This window comes from Alosa sapidissima, chromosome 20 (assembly GCF_018492685.1).
Source record: "Alosa sapidissima isolate fAloSap1 chromosome 20, fAloSap1.pri, whole genome shotgun sequence".
Lineage (NCBI taxonomy): Eukaryota > Metazoa > Chordata > Actinopteri > Clupeiformes > Clupeidae > Alosa > Alosa sapidissima.
Window position 1 is genome coordinate 16,017,701 of NC_055976.1, and position 25,385 is coordinate 16,043,085.

Consider the following 25,385-nt stretch of genomic DNA (forward strand, 5'->3'; position numbering starts at 1 on the left):
TCATCCATCTGCATAATGTACGCTACAGCCATTGACTTAGATATAATAACACACAGGGTTTTTTAAAGGTAAAGGCCCCCTGAAGAGTTTTTTTTTACTTTATAATAACACATATACTTTTAAATACTCTTATAACACACTCTTTTTGGGGGCTTTTTGCCTTTATTCAGATAGGAAAGTGAAGACTGACAGGAAGGAAGTAAGTGGGAGAGAGAGATGGGGTGGGATCGGGAAATGACCGCAGGTCAGATTCGAACTTTGGTGCCCGTAGACATTTGGACCTGTAGAAGCTCATGGGCGTGTAGCCTGTTGATCCACAGTGCCCCCTATAATACTATATTAATAGGGCGAACACACTTCTGCCACACTCTGAGCAGCTCTTATTGCTTGTAAAACAGCCAAGTTTCTGTTTGGGCAAGTACACTGCAACTTTGTTGCAAAAGACACATATTTAGTTTGTTTATTATTGCGCTTCTCAACTGTAGGGGGACCCCGAGAGCAAATCTTGTTTAGTGCTGCTTTAACAGCATGCAGTTAGTCCACTAACCATAAGAGGGCAATATAATATGTAACACCAACAGCAGCAGAGATGTCAAGATGGGAAACAGCACCTGTCCCAGGGCCAGCCATGAAACAGCAGGTATCCAAACCACCACCAGCCATGTGGACCTGAAAACAACTGAGAGTTGGTTCTGATGCTGAAAGTGATTCTGCTGTGACTCTTTTGATCACAAAGTCCTCTAGAGACAGTGCAGCCTCATAGCTCAGAAACTGAAAATAGAAACAGAAAAGAGTGAGTGAGGTGTGCCTTTTCTGTGCTCCTGCATGGTGTAGCCTATAATCAGTTAAACATTTGTGTATGTGTGTGTGTGTGTGTGTGTGTGCTATTGCAAAAAATGAATAAATAAAATAAAATAAAAATATAAAATCAAAATCCATGACTGTCACCAGACACATGCATGATGATCATTGTCTGGTGATTGTGCTGCTTTAGGCATGGATACAGATAGCAGCGCTGTGCGATATGACAAACGCAAAGGCTCTATAGACCCTTTCAAGAGAGTTCCATTATCAGTATCATAGTTGGCCCCACAATACTTCCTTTTTAACATTCCATATTATCTTAATGCAGAGGAAGTAGATTGGGGCCCAAATAGAACGTTCAAGCATTGTTTTTGTTTTTATTGTTGAAAGGGTCAGCTGTGGCACATACTGTAAATTGACAGCACCAAAACATGTGTTGCAACCGATTCCTATGGCAGTTGTTTTAATAGCTTGAATTGTTTGGTTGTATTGGGCAACATTCTGCATGCCGATATGGACACTTGGCATCCGAAAGTCAGCCAGTCCCCTGAACTTTGATTTCACAATGGGATAGCCAGGCTACTTAAAATGTATTCCACTACAGAATACAGAATGACCAAACTAAACTGCAACAAAACTAATTTTACCTTCTACATTTTCTGAGAGGTTTTTCATTTAGGCTATCAGAGAAGGAAAGACAAATGAGCCATTTGAGAGATACATAGGCTATAGGCCTACATGGTGCGGTTAAAATAATATTTGCATTTGAGTTTGAAAAGTCTTGGCCTTCATGTTATAATAATTTAAAATGTAATCCTTTAAATGTGTCTATGTAGGCTAACTGTATTCCGAATACCACCCATTTAAATGTTATAACCTACCTGTATTTAAATAGCCTACTCATTTGTATTTTAAATTCCAGAATATGTATTCTGTTACGAATTGCCTATTTAAAATCGTCTGCTGCCTACGAATTTACCAGGAACGCGCATCAATTCGGTCTCTGCGTCCGTTGAGTGTGGAAAATAAAACTGGACCAAGTTTATAAAGTCTACTGATGCTCTAACAAGGACGAACAATGCGTCTGCAAATACGGGTGACGTACAACTCTTGATCAACGGATGTGCGCAAGGCTCGATGCGGATGTCCGCGTGTGCTTACCCGCCACTACGCTACAAGGGCACAACGTGCGCTTGCGCTTCTTAAACAAAATGGACATTGAATTTGATGAGAAGTTGTGTGAGGAGGTCCGTCGCTATCCGCACCTGTACAATCCGTCTTTAAAACAATATAAAGACTTGCAGGCATGCAATAAGTCGTGGTGGGAAATTTCTCAGACTTTGGGAAGAGAAGAGATTCTGTGTCGGAATAAATGGAAATATTTAAGAGACAGATTTGTGAAGGCAAAGAAGAAGCTCAGGGGGCGAAGTAGCGATGACGGGAACGTTCCTCGCATGTTCTCGCTTTTGAGCTGGCTCTCCGATTATGTGAATCACCGGGACCGCGACCGGGACCGAAATCATGAGTTCCGGCGTTCGACCAGAGGTACGTGAATCAAATTGATGTCTATAATGTTGGGTTTATGATGGGTAACTTTTGATAGGCTGTAGCATATAATTTTTGTTTTGTTTCAATTTTATGGACAAAAAGATTCAGGCTATGCAAATACACAAAGAGTTATTAACTAATTTGGCAATGCCCTATAAGCCAGACAAGACATTTCTCTGTCTCCCAAAAGTCAGGAATAGCTCAAGGTTACATCACCTCAGGGAACATTTTTCTCTCTGAGACTTGACAAACTGAAAGTACCCAAGCGCAACTCACGTTTTATAGTGGTATAGCATGCAGTCTATTCACTTATCTGATCTGAACTGAACAAACAGCTGAATAAGTTCCATACGTCTTTTAAGGCACCGTTCAGCTTCTTGACTCTGTACTGTTATCTGGAAAGTCTGAAGAGGTTGCTGTGGACTTTGGTGAAGTCATCACTGATAAATTATATTGACGGAATAATTAATGTAATTGGCAATTAATCATTTTGTATCGGAAGGGGACAGGATGCCTATGTGATTGGCTATGAAATTAAACAGGTTTTAACAGGTAACACTGTGATTTGTGTGTGCTTGGGGGGGGGCTACCTGTTAGAGACTATGTTTGAATAAATCTGGCCTCCATTATGATTCTAGCATGCCCTCAGTTCTGTTCTCTTCCCCAGGGAACTCTACTCCATCTCTGCTGCCAGTGACTCCATCTCCAGCTGCGCCTCCAACAGCAGGGCTACCCCCCGTGACCTCCGCCTCAGCCTCCCCCCAGTCGCCCCTCAGCCCGGCCTCCTCAGTGTCCACCGGTGACTCACCGTTCTCCACCACCTCCACGTCCCGGAAGAGGAAATCCTCGTCCAGCGTCATGGAGGACGCCCTCCTCCGCCTGCTCCAACAGAACGATCGCACCAGAGACAGCCAGAGTCAGAGGGAGGAGCAGCGCTTTGGGATGATGGTGGCGGACATGCTTGCCAAGCTTCCAGTTCCTGAGCGCATGGAGGCGCAGTTTGAAATCTACCAGCTTCTTTATCTGAAGCAGAAGAAAGTATTTGAAAAGGACCAGAGCCAGTAATCTGACAATAATGTATTATTGAAGACTTTTGTAAATATTTTTTTGTAAAAAATAGATTTACTGCTTTTTATATTTTATTTGATTCAACGTATACATTTGCATATTTGCTAGAAGATTGTCTACTGTTTTAGAAAAATTGTAAAGATTAAGATCATATAAACCACTTAAAAAAAGAATTGATTAGACTACTGTGGCCAGAGGCCTTTAATGAAAACAGTCAGAGCAGTTCATATTCATTATGTAAATACCACACCGTCTTCACTGAAATCTAAATACAACAAGAAATGTACTCCGGCCTCCACTGATACTGCCATCTGGGAAATAAAACTCTGACGCTCAGTCTGTGGAATAGATCCTTTACTTTTTACCACAATACTCTCTGCAAGTAACACATCCTATTTTATAACCTCTTCAGGAGTTAGGCAAAATAACCAGGATTTCAGATACACAAGAGAGGTCTTCAAATCCTTGTGCTACAGGTAGGGGATTTCCCACTGCGGTCAATCAACAACCAAATCTATTTAACATCAAACGCAAAATCACCAACACAGCAATCTTTGTGGGCAAAACACATGACCAACAGAGCAGCCTTCAAGAGCATGTCACTGTGGCTATCAAGCAGGCACCGTCCTTCATCGGTGCCCATGACAACTCCAGAGGGCGTTCCAGAGCCACCACCCTTCACCACACTCATGATGGGTACTCTACCAACAAATACCAACACATTAGATAATTCCTCTTCTTTGCTGTGGCCATTTTTGATATATTTCCCTCTGAAATATGGTCAATGTAGACAATAAGAAAAAAATATTCATATAAACTTTACATATTTGTTCTTAAAGGCACACTATGCAAGATTTTCACCTTTATGAAACCAATTTGATGGTAAACGAACTTGTAACAGGTGAATTGTTCACCTAGCATAGCTATACAGCAAAGACATAGCGAGTCCCTACCGAGAAAACCAGCCATGCAACTTCCAAGAGTGGCGCCCCACCAAAACTCGCGAGGATCTGAAACATTACCTTGTCAGTAGATATAGCTCTTTGGAGATAGTTTTTCCCTGTTGTTAATCCTTCACCTTCGCAACAAAAGCATTTGCATTGTGTAGGCTACAGGGGTGATAAGTCGCGAGAAGTTTGCTATTTACAATAGCAGAGTAACATATAAATACATCGGGACTCTAGAGGGAGCTCTAAACTCTCCAAAAATAGCCTACCTGCATAGTATACCTTTAAGTACAGAACTTGAGGTAGTAGTTAGGCCTACTTTCCACCATTGTGAGCTGAGAATTACAGAGCTCCCAATGGGATTCAGTTAAAAATGTTCTTTTGATGTCGGAAACATTTTTTTATTATTATTTTGTGTTCCCTCATGATAAGCTTTGCAGTAGGGGTGACTTGTATGGAGCTAAATTTGTCTCAGTAATATTTGTATATGCGCAGAGGGGGATCCACAAATATTTCTTGATTTGCATGTGTGTTTTGATATCTACAAATAAAAAAAATCATTTTTGTAACTCGTATATTGATTTTTACAAATATAGATGTGCATTTGTAAATAAAATGCCATTTGTAAAACCGAAAATTTGTGAAATGTGATTCTGCATTTGTGGATCACCAGCACACGCATTCTTCGCTTTCCAAAGTTACGTGTTTTTGAGACTTTCTTCACATGAAAGTCACACAAATCCACACGTAAAAAGGCCTACTTTAATTCACCGGCACACAGAAATCGCAATCCAGTAGATGGCGACATCCACAAATATTTCTTGACTTGCATTCGTGTTTTGACATCCACAAATAAAAAAAAAATCATATTTGTAACTTGTAAATTGGTTTTCACAATTGTACATGTGTATTTGTAAATGAAATGGCATTTGTAAAACTGAAAATTGCCTTTGTGAAATCTAATTTTGCATTTGTGGATCACCAGCACACAGTTTTCGTTTTCGCATTTGTGGATCAGCATTTGTGGATCACGTATTTTTGAGACAAACTTTGCGGCAGAGAAGCCACCCAGATCCACAAGTAGCCTGCTGACACTTCACGGCCTGCTTAAACACAGTGCATAAGATAGGCTATCAATCACTAATAAGGTCGAGATTTCACTCAAGCGTCTGATGTTCATAACTCTGTTCTAGAATCTTTGGTTTTAACACTTAACCTGTTGAGGAGTACGGTCACAAATATGTGATTAGAATGTTCGCAATCCGAAAGTTCCATATTATGATGCGACAATTACCCTCAGAGATTTTCCCCATAGACTGTATAAAGAACACTGAAAATATATAGATCGTTTGCGTAGAGTTCTAGAAGGAACCAGGAAAATAATTCACTCCTCAACAGGTTAAAGCCTCGGTTGCTAGGTAACTATAAACAAACTCAAAGATCGTAATTCTTGATTTCGCTTGCAAACTGACGGTTTTATGCGTTTACTAAACAAAGATTATGGAAATGAAACACCACTTTTTCATCAAAAAGCTTGTTGTAAAAGGCATAACTTGTTAGATTTAAGAACTAGGTTCGCTAGCTCTGTGTGTTATTAGCAAAGAATCTTTGGTTATGAGTCCCATAGAACAGCACTGCCATCTACTGGATTAGAAAGTGTCAGCAGGCTACTTGTGGATCTGGGTGGCTTCTCTGCCGCAAAGTTTGTCTCAAAAATACGTGATCCACAAATGCGAAAACGAAAACTGTGTGTGCTGGTGATCCACAAATGCAAAATTACAATGACCAGAATAAATCCTTTATGAATGAAGGTAGTGAAAATGCCCTAAAAACAGCTTATGGTTAAAATATACATAGATTTAAAAAGTAGAATTGATGCAAATCATGCAAATATACTTTAAAAACAATTATTTAATACATATTTCAGGAAAATATAAGTTAATAAAATTATATTTCAGTAGGCTATTCAATGTCATTATCCTTAAAACCCAGAGTCCCCCTCATACCAGGATGGTTCGACCCAACCTGTCACATGCCACCCGTCATCACCTGTCAATCACTGTCAAAACTCAAACGATAGATAGATAGATAGATAGATAGATAGATACTTTATTGATCCCCAGGGGAAATTCAAGGTCTCAGCAGCATACATACAACACAAACACATTCTTTAACAGCAGAAAGAGTAATTAAAGTATATAATATAAAAACACAACTAAGCAGTAAGGACAGTAGAAGATAAAGAATATGCTAAATATACTAAAATACAAATTATACTAACACTTAATACAATATATAAAAATATACTAAAATACAAATTACAAAAATACAAATTATACTAACACTTAATCTAAATCAAGTCGTGGTTGAAGTTTATGGATGGAGTCGTGGTTGAAGTTTATGGATGGAGTCGTGGTTCCAAAGTTTAATAAATTAGACACGGATGTCACAGTGCTCTGTTTTAAGTCTTTTTTTCTCAACTAAAAATGCTTTGCGCTAGTTAGCTACTTGGCTGAAAACCTATTTCACAGGGGGTACATCACTGAAAAAAGGTTGAGAACCACTGCCATAGAAAATCTATGGGGTATTGTGAAGAGGAAGATGCGATACGCCATACCCAACAATGCAGAAGAGCTGAAGGCCACTATAGAGCAACCTGGGTTCTCATAACACCTGAGCAGTGCCACAGACTGACCGATGCCACGCCGCATCGTTGCAGTAATTCAGGCAAAAGGAGTGAGTGCTGTACATGCTCATACTTTTCATGTTCACACTTTTCAGTTGGCAAAAAAACTTTTTTGTATTTGCCTAATATTCTAATTTTCTGAGATACTGAATTTGGGATTTTCATTAGTTGTCAGTTATAATCATCAAAATTAAAAGAAATAAACATTTGAAATACATCTGTGTGTAATGAATTAATATAATATAGGCAACAAGTTTCACTTTTTGAATGGAATTACTGACATAAATCAACTTTTTAATGATATTCTAATTATATGACCAGCACCTGTACACTATCTGGGACCTGTTTCTACACACATCCCTGACATCTGATAATTCTGCAAACTCGGTTCAACCGTCAGAGAACCGGTTCCGTTCCCGTTAGTGAACCAACTTTTTTGAACCGTTCGACTCCGAGCATTTCGACCAATAGTCCTAAACGGTACGGAACGTGGCACCGTGCTTCGGACCCCCCCCCCCCCCTTTTTCTGTCGATATCAACTGGTACCATGCGTAAACAAGTCAGCACTACACTGCAGATTAACAAGCATTTCAGTAGCTCATTAACTTTCGTTATGCATGCAACACATTATTGATGACGGACCCTTGGTTCGGTTCAAAACTGGTGGAAATGTGGTCTGGTTCACTAGATAGCACCAAAGATCAAAGAATTCTGAACGGAATCGGTTCAAGAATTGCGTTCTCTGTAGGTAAAAAAACATTTGTTGAGTGCTCTACTACTGCATGTGTGTGTTCCAGTTTGAAAGACAACCCTGAGGGGTTCTACACCTGAGTACGTGGTTTACAAACCCTTTGAAGTTCACTCAGAGTAAGCTTCAGTGACAAACCTGGCCTCTTAAAATACCTCCCTAGTAAATATCATCTGCAGTTTGCATGCTCCCGAGTGTCTGTGTGTTTCAGAGTGCATGAGGACAAGCCACTGGTTATGTAAAAGGGATGAAAACTACCAGACACAACAGTACCAGAGCGCAGTTTATTGACAACTGATGAGTACAAACAGTTATGAGTGTGTGTGTGTTTTTCACACATGTTCACAAAAACATACAAGCACTTTGTTTGAAACCGTTAACCTCATCATACACGTACGTGTGTGTGTGTGTGTGTGTAGCATGACTGAGGTGTACCCTGCCTTTGTAATGCCAGCTGAGCCACAGAAAGAGGAGATAAAACCACATCATCTAAGTGCCAAAGGTAAAGTGCGGTACAGTAAACCAGAGAAACGCGGGACAGCAGCCCCAGGGAACCAGGCACCGTCAACAGCAGACCCTTAAACCACTTCTCAGCACATACACACACTCTCAGAGCAGAGTGTGTGTGTCGTACAGGTAGAGGTGTGGCAGGAGCATCATTAGTGTGTGTGTGTGTGTGTGTGTGTGTGTGTGTGTGTGTGTGTGTGTGGGGTACATGTGTGACAGGAGCATCATTAGTGTGTGTGTGTGTGTGTGTGTGTACATTCCTTGGACTACAAACAGATAGGATGTAGCGTGACCCTTTGTAAGAGCAGGAAATGACGGTCAGTATGAAAATCTCAAAGTAGCATGAGGGTCAAATTACAGAATCACATGATTACACATAATCTCATCACACACACAAACACTCAAAACAAGAGCTGTACAGAAACAGATGAGTTTAAAAGGATGTTATTTTTCAGCTTAAGAGATTGCAACTGGTTGTATGACAGAACATTTCATGAGGTCACACAATGAGCATCTCTTCCAGGTCAAAGGGGAACCAGCAGCCAATCAGACGGCTGCTGTATGCAGGATTGAAAACAGAAACAGGAAATGATGTGTGTGGCTCTGACTGGACTTCCCCTCCCAGCATGCATTGCTCTACTTTGTGACTTGGTGGATGCCATGTGCCAGGTATTCCACGTTCCCAGACGTCACGCCAGCAACCGAGATGCGTCCGTCTTTGGTCATGTACACAGAGAATTCCTTGGTCAGGCGCTCCACCTGAAACACACACACACACACACACACACGAGATTAATTTTAGGTCATTACTGGAGATAACTCCAACCTTTTCATTACACTTAAGTTTGCTCTGCATGTGATTGCGTGTGTGTGTGTGTGTGTGTGTGTGTGTGTGTGTGTGTGTGTGTGTGTGTGTGTGTGTGTTACCTGTTCAGGTTTAAGTCCAGTGAAGCAGAACATGCCAATTTGGTCAATGACGTGCTGCCAGTTGTGTGTGGACCCCTCCTTCTTCAGGTTGGTCACCAGCATTTCCCTCATCCTAATGATGCGGTCAGCCATACCCTTCACCTCGTCCAGCCTATACACACACACCCGTGCACGCACGCACACACACACACACAAGGTTATTCACCAGACAGGCCTGAGGATCTATATACGGTTGATGGTATTTCTGAGTTGTAAGTGAGGACAAGTTGCCTGCCTGGGCACATGCGTGTTTACCAGAGTGCTCTTAGCTCGGGTGTGTTGAGGATGGTGGTGGAAGTAGTGTGTGTGTGTGTTTACTAGAGTGCTCTTAGATTGGGTGTGTTGAGGATGGTGGTGGAAGTAGTGTGTGTGTGTGTGTGTGTGTGTGTTTACTAGAGTGCTCTTAGATTGGGTGTGTTGAGGATGGTGGTGTTGGTGTGTGTGTGCGTGTGTTTACCAAAGTGCTCTTAGATCGGGTGTGTTGAGGATGGTGGAAGTGATGAGAGTGTGCATGCGTGTTTGTGTGTGTGTGAACGTGTTTGCGCGTGTTCGCATGTGTGCGCGCGTGTGTGAGCGCGCACCAGAGTCTCAGGTGTGTGGAGGCGATGCGTGAGTGTGTGTGTGTTTACCAAAGTGCACGTAGATCAGGTGTGTGGAGGCGATGTGTGTGTTTTTTTGAGTGTGTGTGTGTTTACCAGAGTGAGCGTAGCTCAGGTGTGTGGAGGATGGTGGAGGCGATGCGTGCTCCGTTCATAGGCGGGTTGGAGTAAATGGGACGAATCAGAATCTTCAGCTGAGACTCCACCCTCTTAGCCTCCTCTGCGTCCGCACACACCACTGTGAACCCTCCCACACGCTCACCTAACACACACACACACAGTCTCAAACATGTAAATAAATGTGCACTCTGCCAGCAATGAAACACACACATGCACAATGAGTCTCAAACATATAAATGAATGTGCTCACCTCCAGCAATTAAACACTTTCAGCCACACAGACAAAGAGACACAGACACACTGACATACTGACCGTAGAGGCCCATGTTCTTGGCGAAGGACTGGGAGAGGAGGACGTTGTGGCCCTGTTCGATGAAGTACCTCACGGCCCAGGCGTCGCGGTCGATGTCCCCGCTGGCGAAACCCTGATAGGCCATATCAAAGAACACCAGCAGCTTCCTCTTCTGCGGGGGGGGGGGGGGGGGGGGGGGATATTGATAGATAGTTAATATATTCATTTCACCTTCTTTTTTAGCATTTCAGTCCTAATTTAACTTTACACACACAACTCAAACAGCGGTTAATTCACCTAATGAATCCGCCAGAACACCTGCAGAGAACTTAAGTTCTTCCTTCGGTGCCACACAAACTCTGTGGGGGGTTCCTGACACATGCTAATTCAACCAGTTTAAAGTTTGTGTCTCGAACTATCTGGAGATACTGTATGAGTGGACACGTTCTGGACAGCGATTTAAGTCATTTGCATGGCTCAAACTAGCATATGTTGTGCAGAAATACATATGAAATTATTTGTTGTCCTGAATAACTCAACAAACCTCCATACACAAAGCTGCAAATGAACCTCCATATGCTCCAAACAGAGCTCTGTGATATGTTTGGCTCCAAATCTCATGTAAGCCATACATGATACAAGAATGAATACTAATCTGGACATAGGACAGATAATCTCACGACCGCACGCACACACACACCTTGATGACTTCTGACATCTCCTTCCACTGCTCCGGCCGGGGGTCGACCCCAGTGGGGTTGTGGGCGCATGCGTGCAGCATGATCACGTTGTGCTCTGGAATTTTCTGGAACAAGAACAATAACAACCACATTTAGAGATCATTCTTTCATGGAGGGCTGCTCGACTATTTCAAAAATCATTATCACGATTATTTTTATTATTACTTCCATGTGTGTTCCAACTCACTATTCTGCCGGTCATCCATCCATTCATTAATTTAATTTCATTATCTGTCCATGTTCTAGAATTTCGTTCTCTCCCTCCATCCCTTTTTTCACCTTTAATCAATTAATTCAATGACCTAACCAATCAAATGATCATGTGATACAACAACTGGCATCCAGCGAACAGCTCACTGATCTGATTATCTATGAGGACCTCCACATGCCTGTGTGATAGTGTATAGGCCTCCGGCCTCGTGGCTACGGCCGAACAACACCCGTGGGAATATCCATGACCAACCCCACTCTCACTCGTGCTATATTGCTTAATTAATAATCGGACCAATAAGCAGAATCAACAATGGCATTAACATTGATGGGATTTGATCAATTCCCTACTCGACACATTTCCTGAGTGAGAGCTGCGCTATAGGAGATGGACGTACCGAGATGTCGTCGAGGGCCCCGGTGAAGTCGAAGCCACAGGTTGTGGGGTCGTAGTAGCGGTAGGACTTGAGCTGCATGCCCGCGTCACGGAAGATGGGGGTGTGGTTCCCCCAAGACGGCTTAGGGAGATACACGTCCTTCGCCACCGTGTGGAAACGAGACTGTGGGATCACAGGTGCAAGCACAGACACAAACACAAGCACAGTCAGAGAGACATTTTATCCAAAGCAACTTACAAAAATGAGTAATAACATTCAAGCTACAGTGCAGAGGACCAGAGCATTTAATACTACATCAATCAATACTATTACCAGAGGAGGCAGCGACTGCAGAACCTGACGTGGCATAATATCTCATTATACACCATAAAGATACAGGAAGACACAACAGGAGGAAGTGACATACCAGGAAGTTGGATCCGATCCGGAGTGATCCAGTGCCTGATATGGTCTGGACTGTTATGGTCTGAGACACAAAGAAGAAAAGAACACTGCTTCACACAGGTGAAAAACACACAGTACATCCTTATGACACACACACAGGTGAAAACACACAGTACATCCTTATAACAGACAGACACAAACACACTGAACAACTGAAGTAAACAATTACTATACAGGTTTATACAGTACATCCGTGACACAAACAAACACACAAAATGCTGCTTAGTGCATATGCAATATATTCGACACACACACAGGTGTATACATCCTCAAGACACACATACAGCATAGCACACACATGTACACACGATACCACAGAAACACCGCTAAATGGATCAGAGATACCACACACTATACAAACACACAGATGGATTACACGTCTTACAAACACACAGATGGAGTACACATCACACAAACACGCACTTACCCGTTTGCTTTTGAGCACCTCGCTGTCGGATCCCAGAGCCAGTTCAGCACAGGCCTTACTGAAGTCCCCCAAACCACCGATGGGCAAGTACTCCTTATCCAGCTGTTTAGAGGCAATCAGAGCCTCTGCCTACAAACACACACATACACACACTTCTGGTCATATTTACATCGGAAACCTATGTTGTGCCGGGCTCTGCATACCGAGCTGTTTGTAAGTGATGAGCGGCTCTGGCTTGACACATAGGCCTCCTCCACCACCTTCACATTTATACACACAGGAGGGAGCGAGAGTAAAGGAAGAGAAGGAGGGAGCGAGCGTAAAGGAAGAGAAGGAGGGAGCGAGAGTAAAGGAAGAGAAGGAGGGAGCAAGCGTGTTAGACAGAGGAGCTCTGGCCAGGGTAAGGCAGCAGAGCCATGTGTGTGTGTGTGTTGAGTTTGCAAAGCTAAGCATGACTCTGCAGTTTAGCCATAAATAATAATAAAAAAAACATATGTTAATAGTTAAGCATGACTCAAAAACACATGCTAACACAGCCCAAATCGCCAATGTTTCCACCCCCACCCCCGCACAAACACACACACACACACACACACACACACACACACACTTGCGCCTCGCCTCCTACCCACCCCTCTGATCCTCCCGTCCCATGCAGCCAATCCTAGAAGGACAAACACACACACACACACACACACCTCTTCTGCAATGGGCTTTCGACCTTTCTGCCCTGTAGCTTTTTGACCATGTATGCGTCTCTCACTCACCAAAACCAGCAAATGCCAGTACCAGCAATCTCAGGCAACACTGACATTCTACAGAAACAGGAAGAGATCATTACCTACCACTAGTAAAACGACTATATGCATGGGCTATGTGCTTTAAAAATCTCTTAGGTTCTCAGTTCTTGGTCTCAAACACAAAGAGGTCAAAAGACACAGACGGCCCTGTGATGTGTGCCTGTTGCTCTGCATACTGAACTGTGTGTGTGTGCGTGTGTGTGTGTGTGTGCGTGCGTCTTTGCCAAATGCGTCTGAGTACCTTGCGGACACAGCTGAGCACAAAGGGTTTTCCGTTGTCGTCACGGTATGCCCCCACACCCAGGTTCATCTTCTTGGGGTTGGTGTCGCGCTTGAACGCCTCCGTCACCCCGAGAATGGGATCTGGGGGTCCCATCTGCACCTCGGTCCACCAGGAGCTGGCGCACACACACACACACACACACACACACAAACATTACACAGCAGCAAGGGCCATTTATGTCTAACAGGAGGTAAAGACAAGCAAAATAACCCAGACAGGCAGAAACAAGACAGTGTGCAAGTACATGTTACCGGTGGTCTGTGCCATTGTTGTGGGTTCAATTCCTAGCGGCCACTACTGTACTGAGCAAGAAACTTAACCCGAGTTGTTCAGCCAAGGCGTTTAATTCCTTTAATCGCTGAACTCAACCTGCTTATATTTGGGACAGGTGTCTACATGGGCCAGTCCTATACACAAAACTTTTGATCAGCAAAGATGGGAAATACCATCAAACTGATAACGGTATAAATGATCGAGGAATGAAAGCATATTCAGACTTTATAGCCATCAGAGGTAGGAGTCACCACTCCTCCACTCTCTTTTGCGTCTCTTTACCATGCTGGTAAATCTGAATGAATTTGACCGTAGCCTACTTTGGTGCTCATGGTCTGAACTGAACTGAACGAAGAATCTAACCAATCTAATGCTGTATAACAGGTCTATATTGACAGAAGTTAAAACATTTCAGAACTCTGGCAAATTAACTCTCTTTCATCAGATGAAAATGCATGTTTTGAGCAGTGCCATCTACTCTGACATTTCGGTGCGTGAACTAAGCGTGATCTGCTGGGCTTTAAGGGGTTTTTATACAACTTTATATAAACAGACCAGGATTCTAATTGAGACCTGCCTTTATTTGTCAAACCTGTACAAAAACAGGCCGGTGAAAGGAGCCTGCGTCTAATTTGGATTTAGAGTTTTTACGGTATATGTACAATGTGATGTGCAAGCATTTGAGCATGCATAAATTATAATAATGTGTGTTTTGTGTGTAGGCTACACTTTTAGGATGTGTCTGCAGGGGTGTGTATGTATAGCGAGGTGCATCTGTGTGAGGTCAGAGAAGAGCCGCTGAAGAAAAGGTCACTTCTGGGGTTGAGTTACAAGCACCGCAGCCGTGCGTGCGTGGACACTACTCGAACCCATGCACTGGGTATCCTACCTACACACAGTTGACACTCAGCTGTTTCTGCTCGCCCATGTAGCACTGGGTTAGTTGAGAGTTAACAAGATATTGGTTCACAGTGCCCAAGTCCAACTGAAGCAAATCATCATGGTATCTCTTTGATCAGCCGTTTTTTTTTCTTTATCAGTGCAAAGTCCACTATGTAGTCCGATAAGGACATCTGCGGTAGTCACGGCGGTGGAGTATGTAGGATCTTTATCGGATCTCTCAAGTGTCTTGTCTTAATAGGATAAGATTAGTGCTGAAACGCAACTATAAGAAGTCGTCTAAGCTAATCAAACCACTGCTAGCTCTTAAATCTCGCACATTTTACTTATTCATGCGGCCCCTAGTTTTAGAGACGTGACTGAACACACCTCGTGAATGGCCTGCGTGTGGGTTGCTATGCATCTTCGTGGCGTCAGAGAATGGAAGCTCGATTTACGCTAGGCCTACCTGCGCGTGCGATGGGAGATACGGGATGCTTCAAAAACTTTATGTGTAGTGTGTACATCACTAGAGCTACAGTAATCAATATCAGTCGTGTTCAAATAACACTGATCGGAATTATAAGCGCAGGCTGTTTGTCCTCTAGGATCCTCTCAAAAGGACACGAGCATCAGTCATTACGCTACAGTGAGAAGCGGAAAACATCTCACCAATCGGTGACTAGAGGGCAACACACATTAGCCAATCATATCTTAGATATGCACACGTACGGTGTCCTCTACGGATCAAAAATTAGAACACGTTCTGACCCGCAACGCCGAAACCACAGCATTCCTAAACCAATAATGCATTTAGGCCTACATTGGCGAACAAGAAAGGGCGCTTTACAAAGGAGGGATATTGGTTATTGTCTGTAGCCATTTACAAAACGGCCCCTGTGTCTAGAGCAGCTCTCAAGTTGCACATCCTTCTCAATTTCAGACCAAAAAAATGGCCCGAATAGTGATTCCCAGCTCGTTTAAGATTGGCAACTTAATGTTTGTAGGCCTAAGGGCGCACGGTTCACTTAACTAACACAATAATGAAAAACATCATCATAAAGTCTTGTGATCATGAAGACGATTACACCTAACGGTCACCACAGCCACATCGCAATCATTCAATGATAACTTCCGCGCACTGAGAGTGGGCTCCAGCATCTTCCACATGTCAACCATAGATTACAATGTCACGTTCTACTTAAAGATCAGTAATGCCAACACAATGAGCAAGTGAGTCACGAGCAGCTGAAGCATTTAGTAGCGTGCCTGTAGCCTCCTCGAGCTACACGGCAAGGTCAACGGCGCCGCCAACCCTTCATTCGGTAACGTTAAAGCCGACCGTGAGAGATCTGTTACAGGACCTCAGACGCACCGTGAAACACGCCATGTTCTTGAAAGCAACGATATGCGTGAGGAAGTGAGCAAACACAACATTAAGGTTACCTTGCCCGAGAGGGGAAGACCCCCAGGGACGGGGAGAAAGCTCCGACGGCGGAGACAAGCTTGCTGGTCTTCAACAGCGCCATGGCTACGGTCAGCTGCGGATAGGGTCCTGCTGGCGCGTCCGAGGGAAAGGAAAGAAGCGGTGGGCGTGCTGCAACGCTATTAAAAGCTGGCAGCAGTCTGATACGACTGGCAGCTCCACAGAGACACCTACAGGCTATAGGCCTATCCTACCCAAGTACACCTCGTCATCCTACCTGTTAAATTATGATATCAAAATTAAATCATTTTATTTTATATTATATAGGCTATACATGTAATTTAATTTAGTGTAGACCAAGGTCTGAAATATAAGACAACAGAAATGTAATTCCAATTGAGAAATTAGAACATTACATGTAGGCTAACAGGAGACCTGTGTTTCAGCCCATGTGATGGATGTTGGTTCTGTGAACTAGCAGCAATGTCTTTTTTGTCATTTCCTTATTGTAGCCAGGCTACATCTCAGCATGATCATGTCTGAAACAAAGAATCAAGATGCACACACAGAAGAGTGTTGATAACCATGATAGGCTAATGTCTTTAGAAATCCATCTTCTTTTAGCCTGAAGAGCCATTACATTGGCTGCCGCTGGGTGCGTCTAGATTTCTAGGCTAATCTTCTTTCTGTCACTTGCTTCAATTCAAAATTCACTCATCAAATGTGCTACGAATGGCAGCTAGGTGGCAGAGTTGCACTTCAAAAATGCTAACTGTAGTTTGACTTGGACAGCAGCAGCAGGAGTTCCAACCAGGGATGGGCAAAAATACATCAAAATATATTTTAAATAAAATATCAAATATCCTAATTTTAAGTGTATCAAAATAGCCTAAACTACAAAACACAGTCGCCACACCATGTATCAAAATAAAATACTGTATTTCTATATTTTGAAAACTAAAAATACTCTTTAAAGGAAGCATGAAATCACTTTGCAAACCTTCCATATATGTCTGTTTAGTCTACTCCTTCATCAGTACACTGACTCTGTTGATTAAAGGAACCGTATGTAAGAAATGTATTTCCAATAATCATAAAATGGCCCTGATATGTCACTAGACATTAAGAAATCATGTTCATTTCAAATACTTATATCACTGACAACAGTAGTCCGGCCAAGATATTGTCATTTAAAAAGTGAAGTTGCAGCCCTCAACTGATGTTGATGTTGTCATGTTGTGTTTTGGCCTGATGCGCCACCCTCCACCTATCTACTAATCACGAAGTCTGTAGTGTTCCGCATCCAGGGTGCCAGTTCTGCTAGTCAGGGGGGAGGGGGAGGGGATACACTGCTCTACAGTAATTTGAAAGTGATTGCCATACCAGTTTTGGCCACAATCTTACATACGGTTCCTTTAAGTGGACAGTGTTTGAGAGCAACAGCTTGTCTCTGCCTATGAGCTCCCAGTCTTTCTCTACATCTCATAGCATAAATACTGTATCAGAGAGGCACTCAAAAAGTCACAGTTGAACTTGTCAAATGCTAAGACAAGTTCCTGACATTATCAATGCATGCCCAGATTGCTTGATATTGCACTGAACACTGTTGATCAGGAAGGATCACCCTTTTATTTATTTTTTTAACTGACTGGGTACTGTGTAAGCGCTAAATGGTGTTATATTGATGCCAAGGGGGATAAATATGTTATGTTAAATATGTATGGTACCAAAAATATTTGGTAGTATTTTTAAACTACAAAAATACAAACCTACGAAGTATTTTGATACAAAATACGATGCCATTTTCTTCAACCCAATACAATACACATTTCATAATACTATTTCTTTTAATAATGTATTTTAAATGCCCATCCTGGTTCTCCTCAGAAGTGGGGAGAGGCATAAGTCTTCTGAACGCTGTAGATTAAAACCATTACCAAGAACACAACACATACACTTGTGTGTGTGTTAGTGTATGTGTGTGTGTGTAAAAGAAAGACTCTCTTGCTCTTTCTCTAGGCTATGTATGTGTGTGTGTGTGTGTGTGTGAAACATTAAGACAACGGCGCAATGATCTGAATTACATGAGTCATTTTGAATCATGTGATACTTCACTATGAATAGTTCCGTATTCAAACTTTTCCAAGGTTTGTGCTGATGAGTCATAAAACCAAGCTAAAAATGTGGTGCTTCCCTCTAGTAATCAAGTCCCCTACCACTGAGAATAAGAAGAGTTTTCAGGTGACATCTATAGCCAACAACCACGTTGACATTGAGGAATACACAGACACCGTGACCTCCTACATCACCAAATGTATCGATGATGTTACAGAAATAAAACACATCACCACTCGGGCCTAACAGAAGCAATGGCTGACAGGAGACGTCCACAGACTGCTGAGGGCCAGAGACAAAGCCTTCAGAGCTGGAGATGTAGCTGGCCTAAGAACAGCGAGGGGTAACCTGTCCCAGGGCATCAGGAAGGCAAAAAAGGATTACACAGACAAAATAACAACACACTTCAAAGACAGCAGAGACGCACAGAGCCTGTGGCAGGGCATACAGGCCATCACTGACTACAAGCCTGCGCCACGGAGCTGTGAGAACAACACCTCTCTGCTAAATGACCTGAACAGTTTTTTCGCCCATTTTGAAGCACAAAATGACACTCACCCACAGAAAACCCCACCTCCCCCCTACGACCAACCCCTGTACCTGTCCTCTGCCAGCGTGAAGAGGACACTAGCCACCATTAACCCACGCAAAGCAGCAGGCCCAGACAACATTCCAGGCCGAGTGTTGAAGGACTGTGCAGAAGAGCTGAAGGATGTTTTTACAGACATTTTCAACACCTCTCTGGAGCAAGCAGTCATCCAATCACTTTTCAAAGCTGCCACCATCATACCCGTGCCAAAGAAATCATCACCATCATGCTTCAATGACTACCGTCCTGTAGCACTCACGCCCATAATCATAAAGTGCTTCGAACGGCTAGTCATGTCACACATCAAAGCCACCCTACCCCCCACCCTGGACCCCTTCCAGTTTGCATACCGAGCCAAACGATCCATGGAGGATGCAATCTGCTCTGCCCTCCATCCAGCCCTCACACACTTGGACAATAAAGACTCGTGAGAATGCTGTTCATAGACTTCAGTTCAGCATTCAATACCATAATACCACAACAACTCATCAGCAAACTGGACAAGCTAGGACTCAGCACCTCCCTCTGCAACTGGCTGCTGGACTTCCTGTTGCAGAGACCACAAGCAGTACGGGAACAACACCTCAAGCACTGTGTAAGAAACGAAATTTCAATTCTTTGTATGACCAGTGCATGTAAAGAAATTGACAATAAAGCCGACTTGACTTGACTTGACTTGACTTGACAAATGTTATACATGAAGAAGCTACTTTAGTTGCTGAGTGGCTGAGATTCTTCTGTTTGTGAGAGTATTTAACATGTGTTGGAAACAACTTAGCTTAAGAATTCGGATGTTGGAGGACTGAGATATGGTGACCTTCTGCCTTCTGTATAAAAATCCTTATGTAAGCAGACTCACGAGACAGATGGATCCAATTAACTATTTCTTTTGGGATGTGCATTTTCACTAATGTTATTGAAGAATGTGTACGTCACAGTCGGTTGGGATTGCTATTGCAATAGCAGCTGAATCACAAGATGATATTAAGGAACCAGTGATTCTAAATAACAGAATGAGGAACTCACCCAGAGTTGATTTAAACTGAGTTCATTTAGACTGAAACTTTCTATCAAGACCAACAGACAGACGACTTGATTCTTGTTCTTTTCTTGTGGTAAGAAGAGCTGTTTTCTGTAGTAAAATCTCCATCTATTGTACATCTATCTATGTATCTGTCTATGTACATGTATGTCTGCTTCTCTTAACGAGAATTTGTGTGTCTGTGTGGAAGTTTGAAGTTTGACTCGCGGTGTGTATTGATTGTGTTTGCTGTCAGACAATTCTGTATTTTATATTTGCTCCACATATGCTGCAATAACTTGATGGATTTTATAGTAAATATCTTGAAGTGCATACAATATATTTCTAAATATATTATTACATTGTGGCAAGTGGTATAAGTTTTAGGGCATTGACCCGTATAAAAGTTTTTCACCTGATACAGGGAAAATAATGGCTCTGCGTTCATTCAGACACAATGAACAACTAATGGTGGACATTAGGAGAGTAAAGATGATATACAAAAAGTCCTGGGCAAACTAGCAGAGCCAGCGAGCAAGCCAGTGATGATGTGTGTGTGTGTGTGCATGTGCTATAGGTGCAGAATGGACCTGCAGGAGTACTTCCAGAGGATCGGCTTCAGCGGTCCGTTTGAGAAGCCGGACCTGGCCTCTCTGCAGCTGGTGCACCGCCTGCACGTGCTGAGCATCCCCTTTGAGAACCTGAGCCTCCACAGCGGCCAGCAGAACAGCATGGAGCTGCCACTGGTCTTCAACAAGCTGGTGCATCAGCGGCGTGGGGGCTGGTGCTGCGAGAGCAACCTGCTCTTCTCCTGGGTGCTGGGGCAGCTAGGATACGCACACACCGCGCTGGGCGCCCGTGTTTACCACCCACAGCAGCAGGACTTCAGTGCCCGCGAGGGACACCTCATCAACAGGGTGGACGTGGCCGGACGCTCCTACCTTGCTGACGTCAGCTTCGGTCTGGCAGACCAGATCTGGGAGCCCCTGGAGCTGGTGTCAGGGAAGGACCAGCCCCAGCCGGCCGGAACGTTCCGCCTGAAGGAGGACGGTGGCACGTGGGTTCTGGAGAAAACGTCTCGCACGCCACTGATCCCCAACGAGGCCTTCGCCAAGTCCAGCCTCCTGGACCGCAGTCTGACCAGCCCTGTGTTCTGCTTCACCCTGGAGCCCCGACAGCCGGGGGACTTTCATGCCGCCGCCCACTTCCTCCAGACTGCCTCCGACTCGCTCTATACCAACAAATCAATCTGCTCTCTGCCCACGGCCACGGGATACAGAGCTCTGATTGGTTGGATTTACTGTGAGGTCACGTTTTGCTACCAGGAAGAGTTTGACCTGATGGAGATGCGTAAGATCACAGATGCCGAGGTCCAGGACATCCTGAGGGAGAAGTTTGGCATGCCACCAATCCACAATCTTAAACTGAAGAACAATAAAATAAATTACACCATGTAACTATTCTTCCCTTGGGCAAAAAAAAAGAGATACTTTTTTTACTTTTACTGTTTTGTCCCTGTCAGTTTGAGTAGTCTATGCAAACGTTTCTAGCGGCTCTCTGAAGTATGTGGATCACTTTTTTATTCATATGCCATTTGATGAAGATTGGCCTCATGGTATATGTGGTATATTTCTAAATGCAGCATGGTGTGTGCTGACCAAATAAATAAAAAGGTCCTGTAGAAAGGCAGTGTTAGCCTGTTAATCTGACCTACAGATAACCATCTATACATATTCCTAAATATCTCCATGGTGCCCATGTAACGTGTTGTGTCCTGTGGTGTATGTATGTATGTGTCGTGTCCTGTGGAGTATGTGTGTGTATGTGTCGTGTCCAGTGGTGTATGTGTCGTGTCCTGTGGTGTATGTATGTATGTGTCGTGTCCTGTGGTGTATGTGTGTGTATGTGTCGTGTTCAGTGGTGTATGTGTCGTGTCCTGTGGTATATGTGTATGTATGTGTCGTGTTCTGTGGTATATGTGCATGTATGTCGTGTCCAGATGAACATTGTGTGAACTAGATGCAATTTCCTGAATTCTGGTACATTTTAACAGGTTGTTAGCTTCTATCTAACAAAGTAAAGCCTTTGATTCAATGACTAATTCGGAACTATAGCTTTAATAACCCCATGATATAGGCCTATTAACTGTTAATTGCATGCAGTTGCAGTATCTGTTGATTCTTTAATGTTTTGAATGGAGGCTCGACGTGGCTAATCGGGAGCTTCTGGAGGATTGGGCATGTAACCCCACAAGGATGACATGGAACCATTGTTTTTCGTTTTGATCCATCACCCACCGGCCGCACCGCCCACCTTTGGCTGACATGTTTAAAACTGCGCAAAATTTGAAGAGTAGGATCATTATGATACCCTCTGAATGCATGCCAAGTTTCGGTGGAATTCTGTTCTTGGGGGGGCCCTAAAATAAATTAATATATGTGTACATTTAGTGACTGTACACCAATCGGTGTGTACAGTACATATAGATTTACATAAAATATTAAAATCTTTTCACAAAAAATAAATACATAAAAAATCAAGAGTAATGCAGTGATGCTGTTATTGCTGCCATAACCCTATTAAGCTCATATTCTGAATACTAAAAACTGGAAAAAAAGAAAGAAATCTTTTCACAGTAGTCTCAACTTGTAATGGGATCTCAATGTAGGAAAGAACATTCTATGTTCAGATAAACAATTAAGACAATAAAGCAGTCATCACAAACGGAAACCAATAGTTATTCCACTGCCCACTAAGTAAGGGATAATGTATAGAACGCCGGTCATTGTCGTATTGTGCTTATACACCTAAGGCTGTGTATGTAACCAAAGTCTGGTTTCTTCTTGTTGTTGTTCTTGGGCTTTTCTCAAAGTCAAGGATGGGTCTTTCAAAGCCGCTCTTTCAAGGACATAACGTCATCAAATCTCACCAAGCACTGTTCCAATGTCAAGGGTGCTTTACAATTCGATCAAGTATAGGCCTACCAGAGAATGTCTAATAAGGTAAAGGTCCGTTAACAGGCTCTGGGCCTACTGAGTCCTTCGTTCTGAGATTTTCGAGGATGCATGCGTGTATCCTCTGCATGCTTGGAACACCCACAATCCTGTGCGCCACACATGATTTTTAATAATGCACCTGCAGCTTCCTGCACACTCGTTAGTCTGTTCCATTGTGTGTTTTCCGTATGCTAGGAAGAAGCCTTGTCTTGTCTGTGAAGGATTCGACTTGGCAGGACTCGTTTTACCAAGCACGAATCCTTTGAGAGAAGGCCCTTGTTTCTTGTTCAGTCGCACAAGAGGGACGTAACCGTATTCTCTGGATGAGAAACTCGAATGCAGTCTGAGGGAAAGTCCACAGGTAAGCTATGTAAGAAAGCATCGAGGGAAGAAAACATGTTTTGTTGGGTTGGCACTAAGTCGGAACAAATCACCTACCAAAGGCTGCACTTGAACTCGGAGCACTTGTTATCAATTTTCTTAGCTCGGCTACCAGACAACTTACTGTGTTTCTGTTCTGTTCCTTAACGTCACATGTCTGTCACTGCTTTTTGCTTCTCATTTATCTCCCCAGTTCAGGTGCGCTTGTGGGCGTGGCTGGCTCCTTAGGGCTAATGCAGTACACTGGTGCGCCGGTGTGCTTGGACTTTTAAAGGGGAACTTTGCAACTGTTACTCCTCTCAAGTCGAAATCACGAAACCAAGTCGTTCTTTACTATTTACTGGCATTTATTCACATGTGCAAAGGCGTGCCGTGAGAACTAGACATACAGAAACAGAAATACATGAAAACATAAATTACATTCTCATAGAGACCACATACATAGCGTAAATAACCTTACGATTACACGGACAAACACAACCTTGTCAAGCTAGCATTAACATCTATTAACACAAAAATACCAGCAAGAAAGCAACTGTACCTCATTGGCCGCTTTTACTTGAGAGAAATAAACCAACGGGTCTTCACATCTTCATTAAACACAAATAGTAATGTCCATGTACTGTATGAAATAAACCAACTTTCTTGCATACTGTAGACGCTCTCAAAACTGTGTGGTCCAAACGGTACCAATCCCTTCAAAAACAAAAGCCCTGACACCGTCTCTAGCTTCAGAACTTTGGTTCCGGCATGAGTCAGGACGCACTCTTGGCTTAGACTTAAAACCCCAATGAAATAAACACACAAATAATATGTATATATTTTAACATTAAATTGTTCTTACTTCTTAACTATTTATTGATGTATGTATTCATGAACTAATTTATTTGTATTTATATTTCTTAGCCTATTTATTTATTCAGCTGCCCTCTACTGCAGCTACAGCAACTATTTCAACGTAATAAACCCGTTTAGAAATCATTTGGATGGTTAAAGGAGAATTCCGGTGTGATATTGACCTAAAGTGTATTGAAACATGATACCGAGTGTGAACATATGTCTCATAGCCCATCTCGGCTTGTCCCCTGCACTCCAAAATCTGGCGCTAGTTAGCCGATGCTACCAACAGCTTTTTCAATAGTGGTGCTTCGGCATCGGGCTAGCCATGCAAATAAATCACTGTTTTACACCCATTTACGAGGCTCAATGTATCTCCACACTTCATTGGTAGACTTCCGAGGGCCCTGACATTTAAAACGAGACATTGAGAACTTTGAAAAAGCACTGGTAGTTTAATTACAAGACGATTTACACAGACAGTATCTTCACGAAGTTTAGCGTTTGCAGCCATCTTGAATTTAGTCACAATAAGTCGAGCAACGAGTAAGAATGAACAGGTATGATAAGGGATCAGATTCCAAAAATAATTCAGTGGAAATGCATGGATTCCAGTTGCTGCTACTGGAAGAAACTGGAATCCATGCATTTCCACTGAATTATTCCACTGAAGTGTGGAGATACATTGAGCCTCGTAAATGGGTGTAAAACAGTGATTTATTTGCATGACTAGCCCGATGCCGAAGCACCACTATTGAAAAAGCTGTTGGTAGCATCGGCTAACTAGCGCCAGATTTTGGAGTGCAGGGGACAAGCCGAGATGGGCTATGAGACATACGTTCACACTCGGTATCATGTTTCAATACACTTTAGGTCAATATCACACCGGAATTCTCCTTTAAATGACCTGTTCCGGTGAAAATGGTGACTTTCCCCCGCTGCGCCTAGCGTCCCCAGGCGGACAACCAACCTTGCAACATTGAGACTACCGTCCCGGAAAGAGAAGTGAGAAACAAGAAACTCGTTTTAAATCGTGTTTCTTACCTTGTAACATCCACATAGTTCTGCCAAACTTATGCTAACCGTTCGATAGCTTGTAAACAAATCCATGTGCTTTATCATTAGCTTTTCCCACAGTTTGAAATAGCATAATGCACAATTTCTCCAGCAGAGGGGGAAATCCTGCCAAGTTTCCCTTTAAGGCAGCTGTTCTGTTAGCCTGGCGAGCCAGACCCACATTAAAATGTAGGGTCTGGGCACTCACCGTTCGCAGTGCTCAGT

General features: G+C 43.1%; 3 protein-coding genes across 5 annotated transcripts; 2 read left to right on the forward strand and 1 right to left on the reverse strand.

The window, feature by feature from the left end:
- The first annotated feature begins 1,912 nt into the window (after nucleotides 1-1,912).
- On the forward strand, nucleotides 1,913-3,758 carry LOC121694142 (transcription factor Adf-1-like). Of its 2 annotated transcripts, none has more exons than XM_042074131.1 (2): nucleotides 1,913-2,349; nucleotides 3,002-3,758. In XM_042074131.1, the coding sequence occupies exons 1-2, from the start codon at nucleotides 1,926-1,928 to the stop codon at nucleotides 3,415-3,417; spliced, it is 840 nt and encodes a 279-aa protein (XP_041930065.1). In that variant the 5' UTR covers nucleotides 1,913-1,925; the 3' UTR covers nucleotides 3,418-3,758. The 2 variants fall into 2 exon arrangements, with proteins under 2 accessions (XP_041930065.1, XP_041930066.1); XM_042074132.1 differs by having other exon boundaries at nucleotides 1,918-2,349; nucleotides 3,020-3,758.
- Nucleotides 3,759-8,071: 4,313 nt separating this feature from the next.
- got2b (glutamic-oxaloacetic transaminase 2b, mitochondrial) lies at nucleotides 8,072-16,339 on the reverse strand. The gene is made up of 10 exons (XM_042074122.1): nucleotides 16,186-16,339; nucleotides 13,546-13,702; nucleotides 12,505-12,633; nucleotides 12,040-12,099; nucleotides 11,634-11,795; nucleotides 10,986-11,090; nucleotides 10,307-10,457; nucleotides 9,970-10,135; nucleotides 9,236-9,386; nucleotides 8,072-9,067 (listed from the first exon to the last, which is right to left on the reverse strand). Exons 1-10 carry the CDS (start codon nucleotides 16,266-16,268, stop codon nucleotides 8,945-8,947), a joined length of 1,287 nt encoding a protein of 428 aa, XP_041930056.1. The 5' UTR covers nucleotides 16,269-16,339; the 3' UTR covers nucleotides 8,072-8,944.
- Nucleotides 16,340-19,430: 3,091 nt separating this feature from the next.
- LOC121694370 (arylamine N-acetyltransferase, pineal gland isozyme NAT-10-like) lies at nucleotides 19,431-21,575 on the forward strand. Of its 2 annotated transcripts, none has more exons than XM_042074516.1 (2): nucleotides 19,431-19,464; nucleotides 20,468-21,575. In XM_042074516.1, the coding sequence occupies exon 2, from the start codon at nucleotides 20,475-20,477 to the stop codon at nucleotides 21,345-21,347; it is 873 nt and encodes a 290-aa protein (XP_041930450.1). In that variant the 5' UTR covers nucleotides 19,431-19,464; nucleotides 20,468-20,474; the 3' UTR covers nucleotides 21,348-21,575. The 2 variants fall into 2 exon arrangements, with proteins under 2 accessions (XP_041930450.1, XP_041930449.1); XM_042074515.1 differs by lacking the exon at nucleotides 19,431-19,464 and adding an exon at nucleotides 19,545-19,984.
- Nucleotides 21,576-25,385: the final 3,810 nt, after the last annotated feature.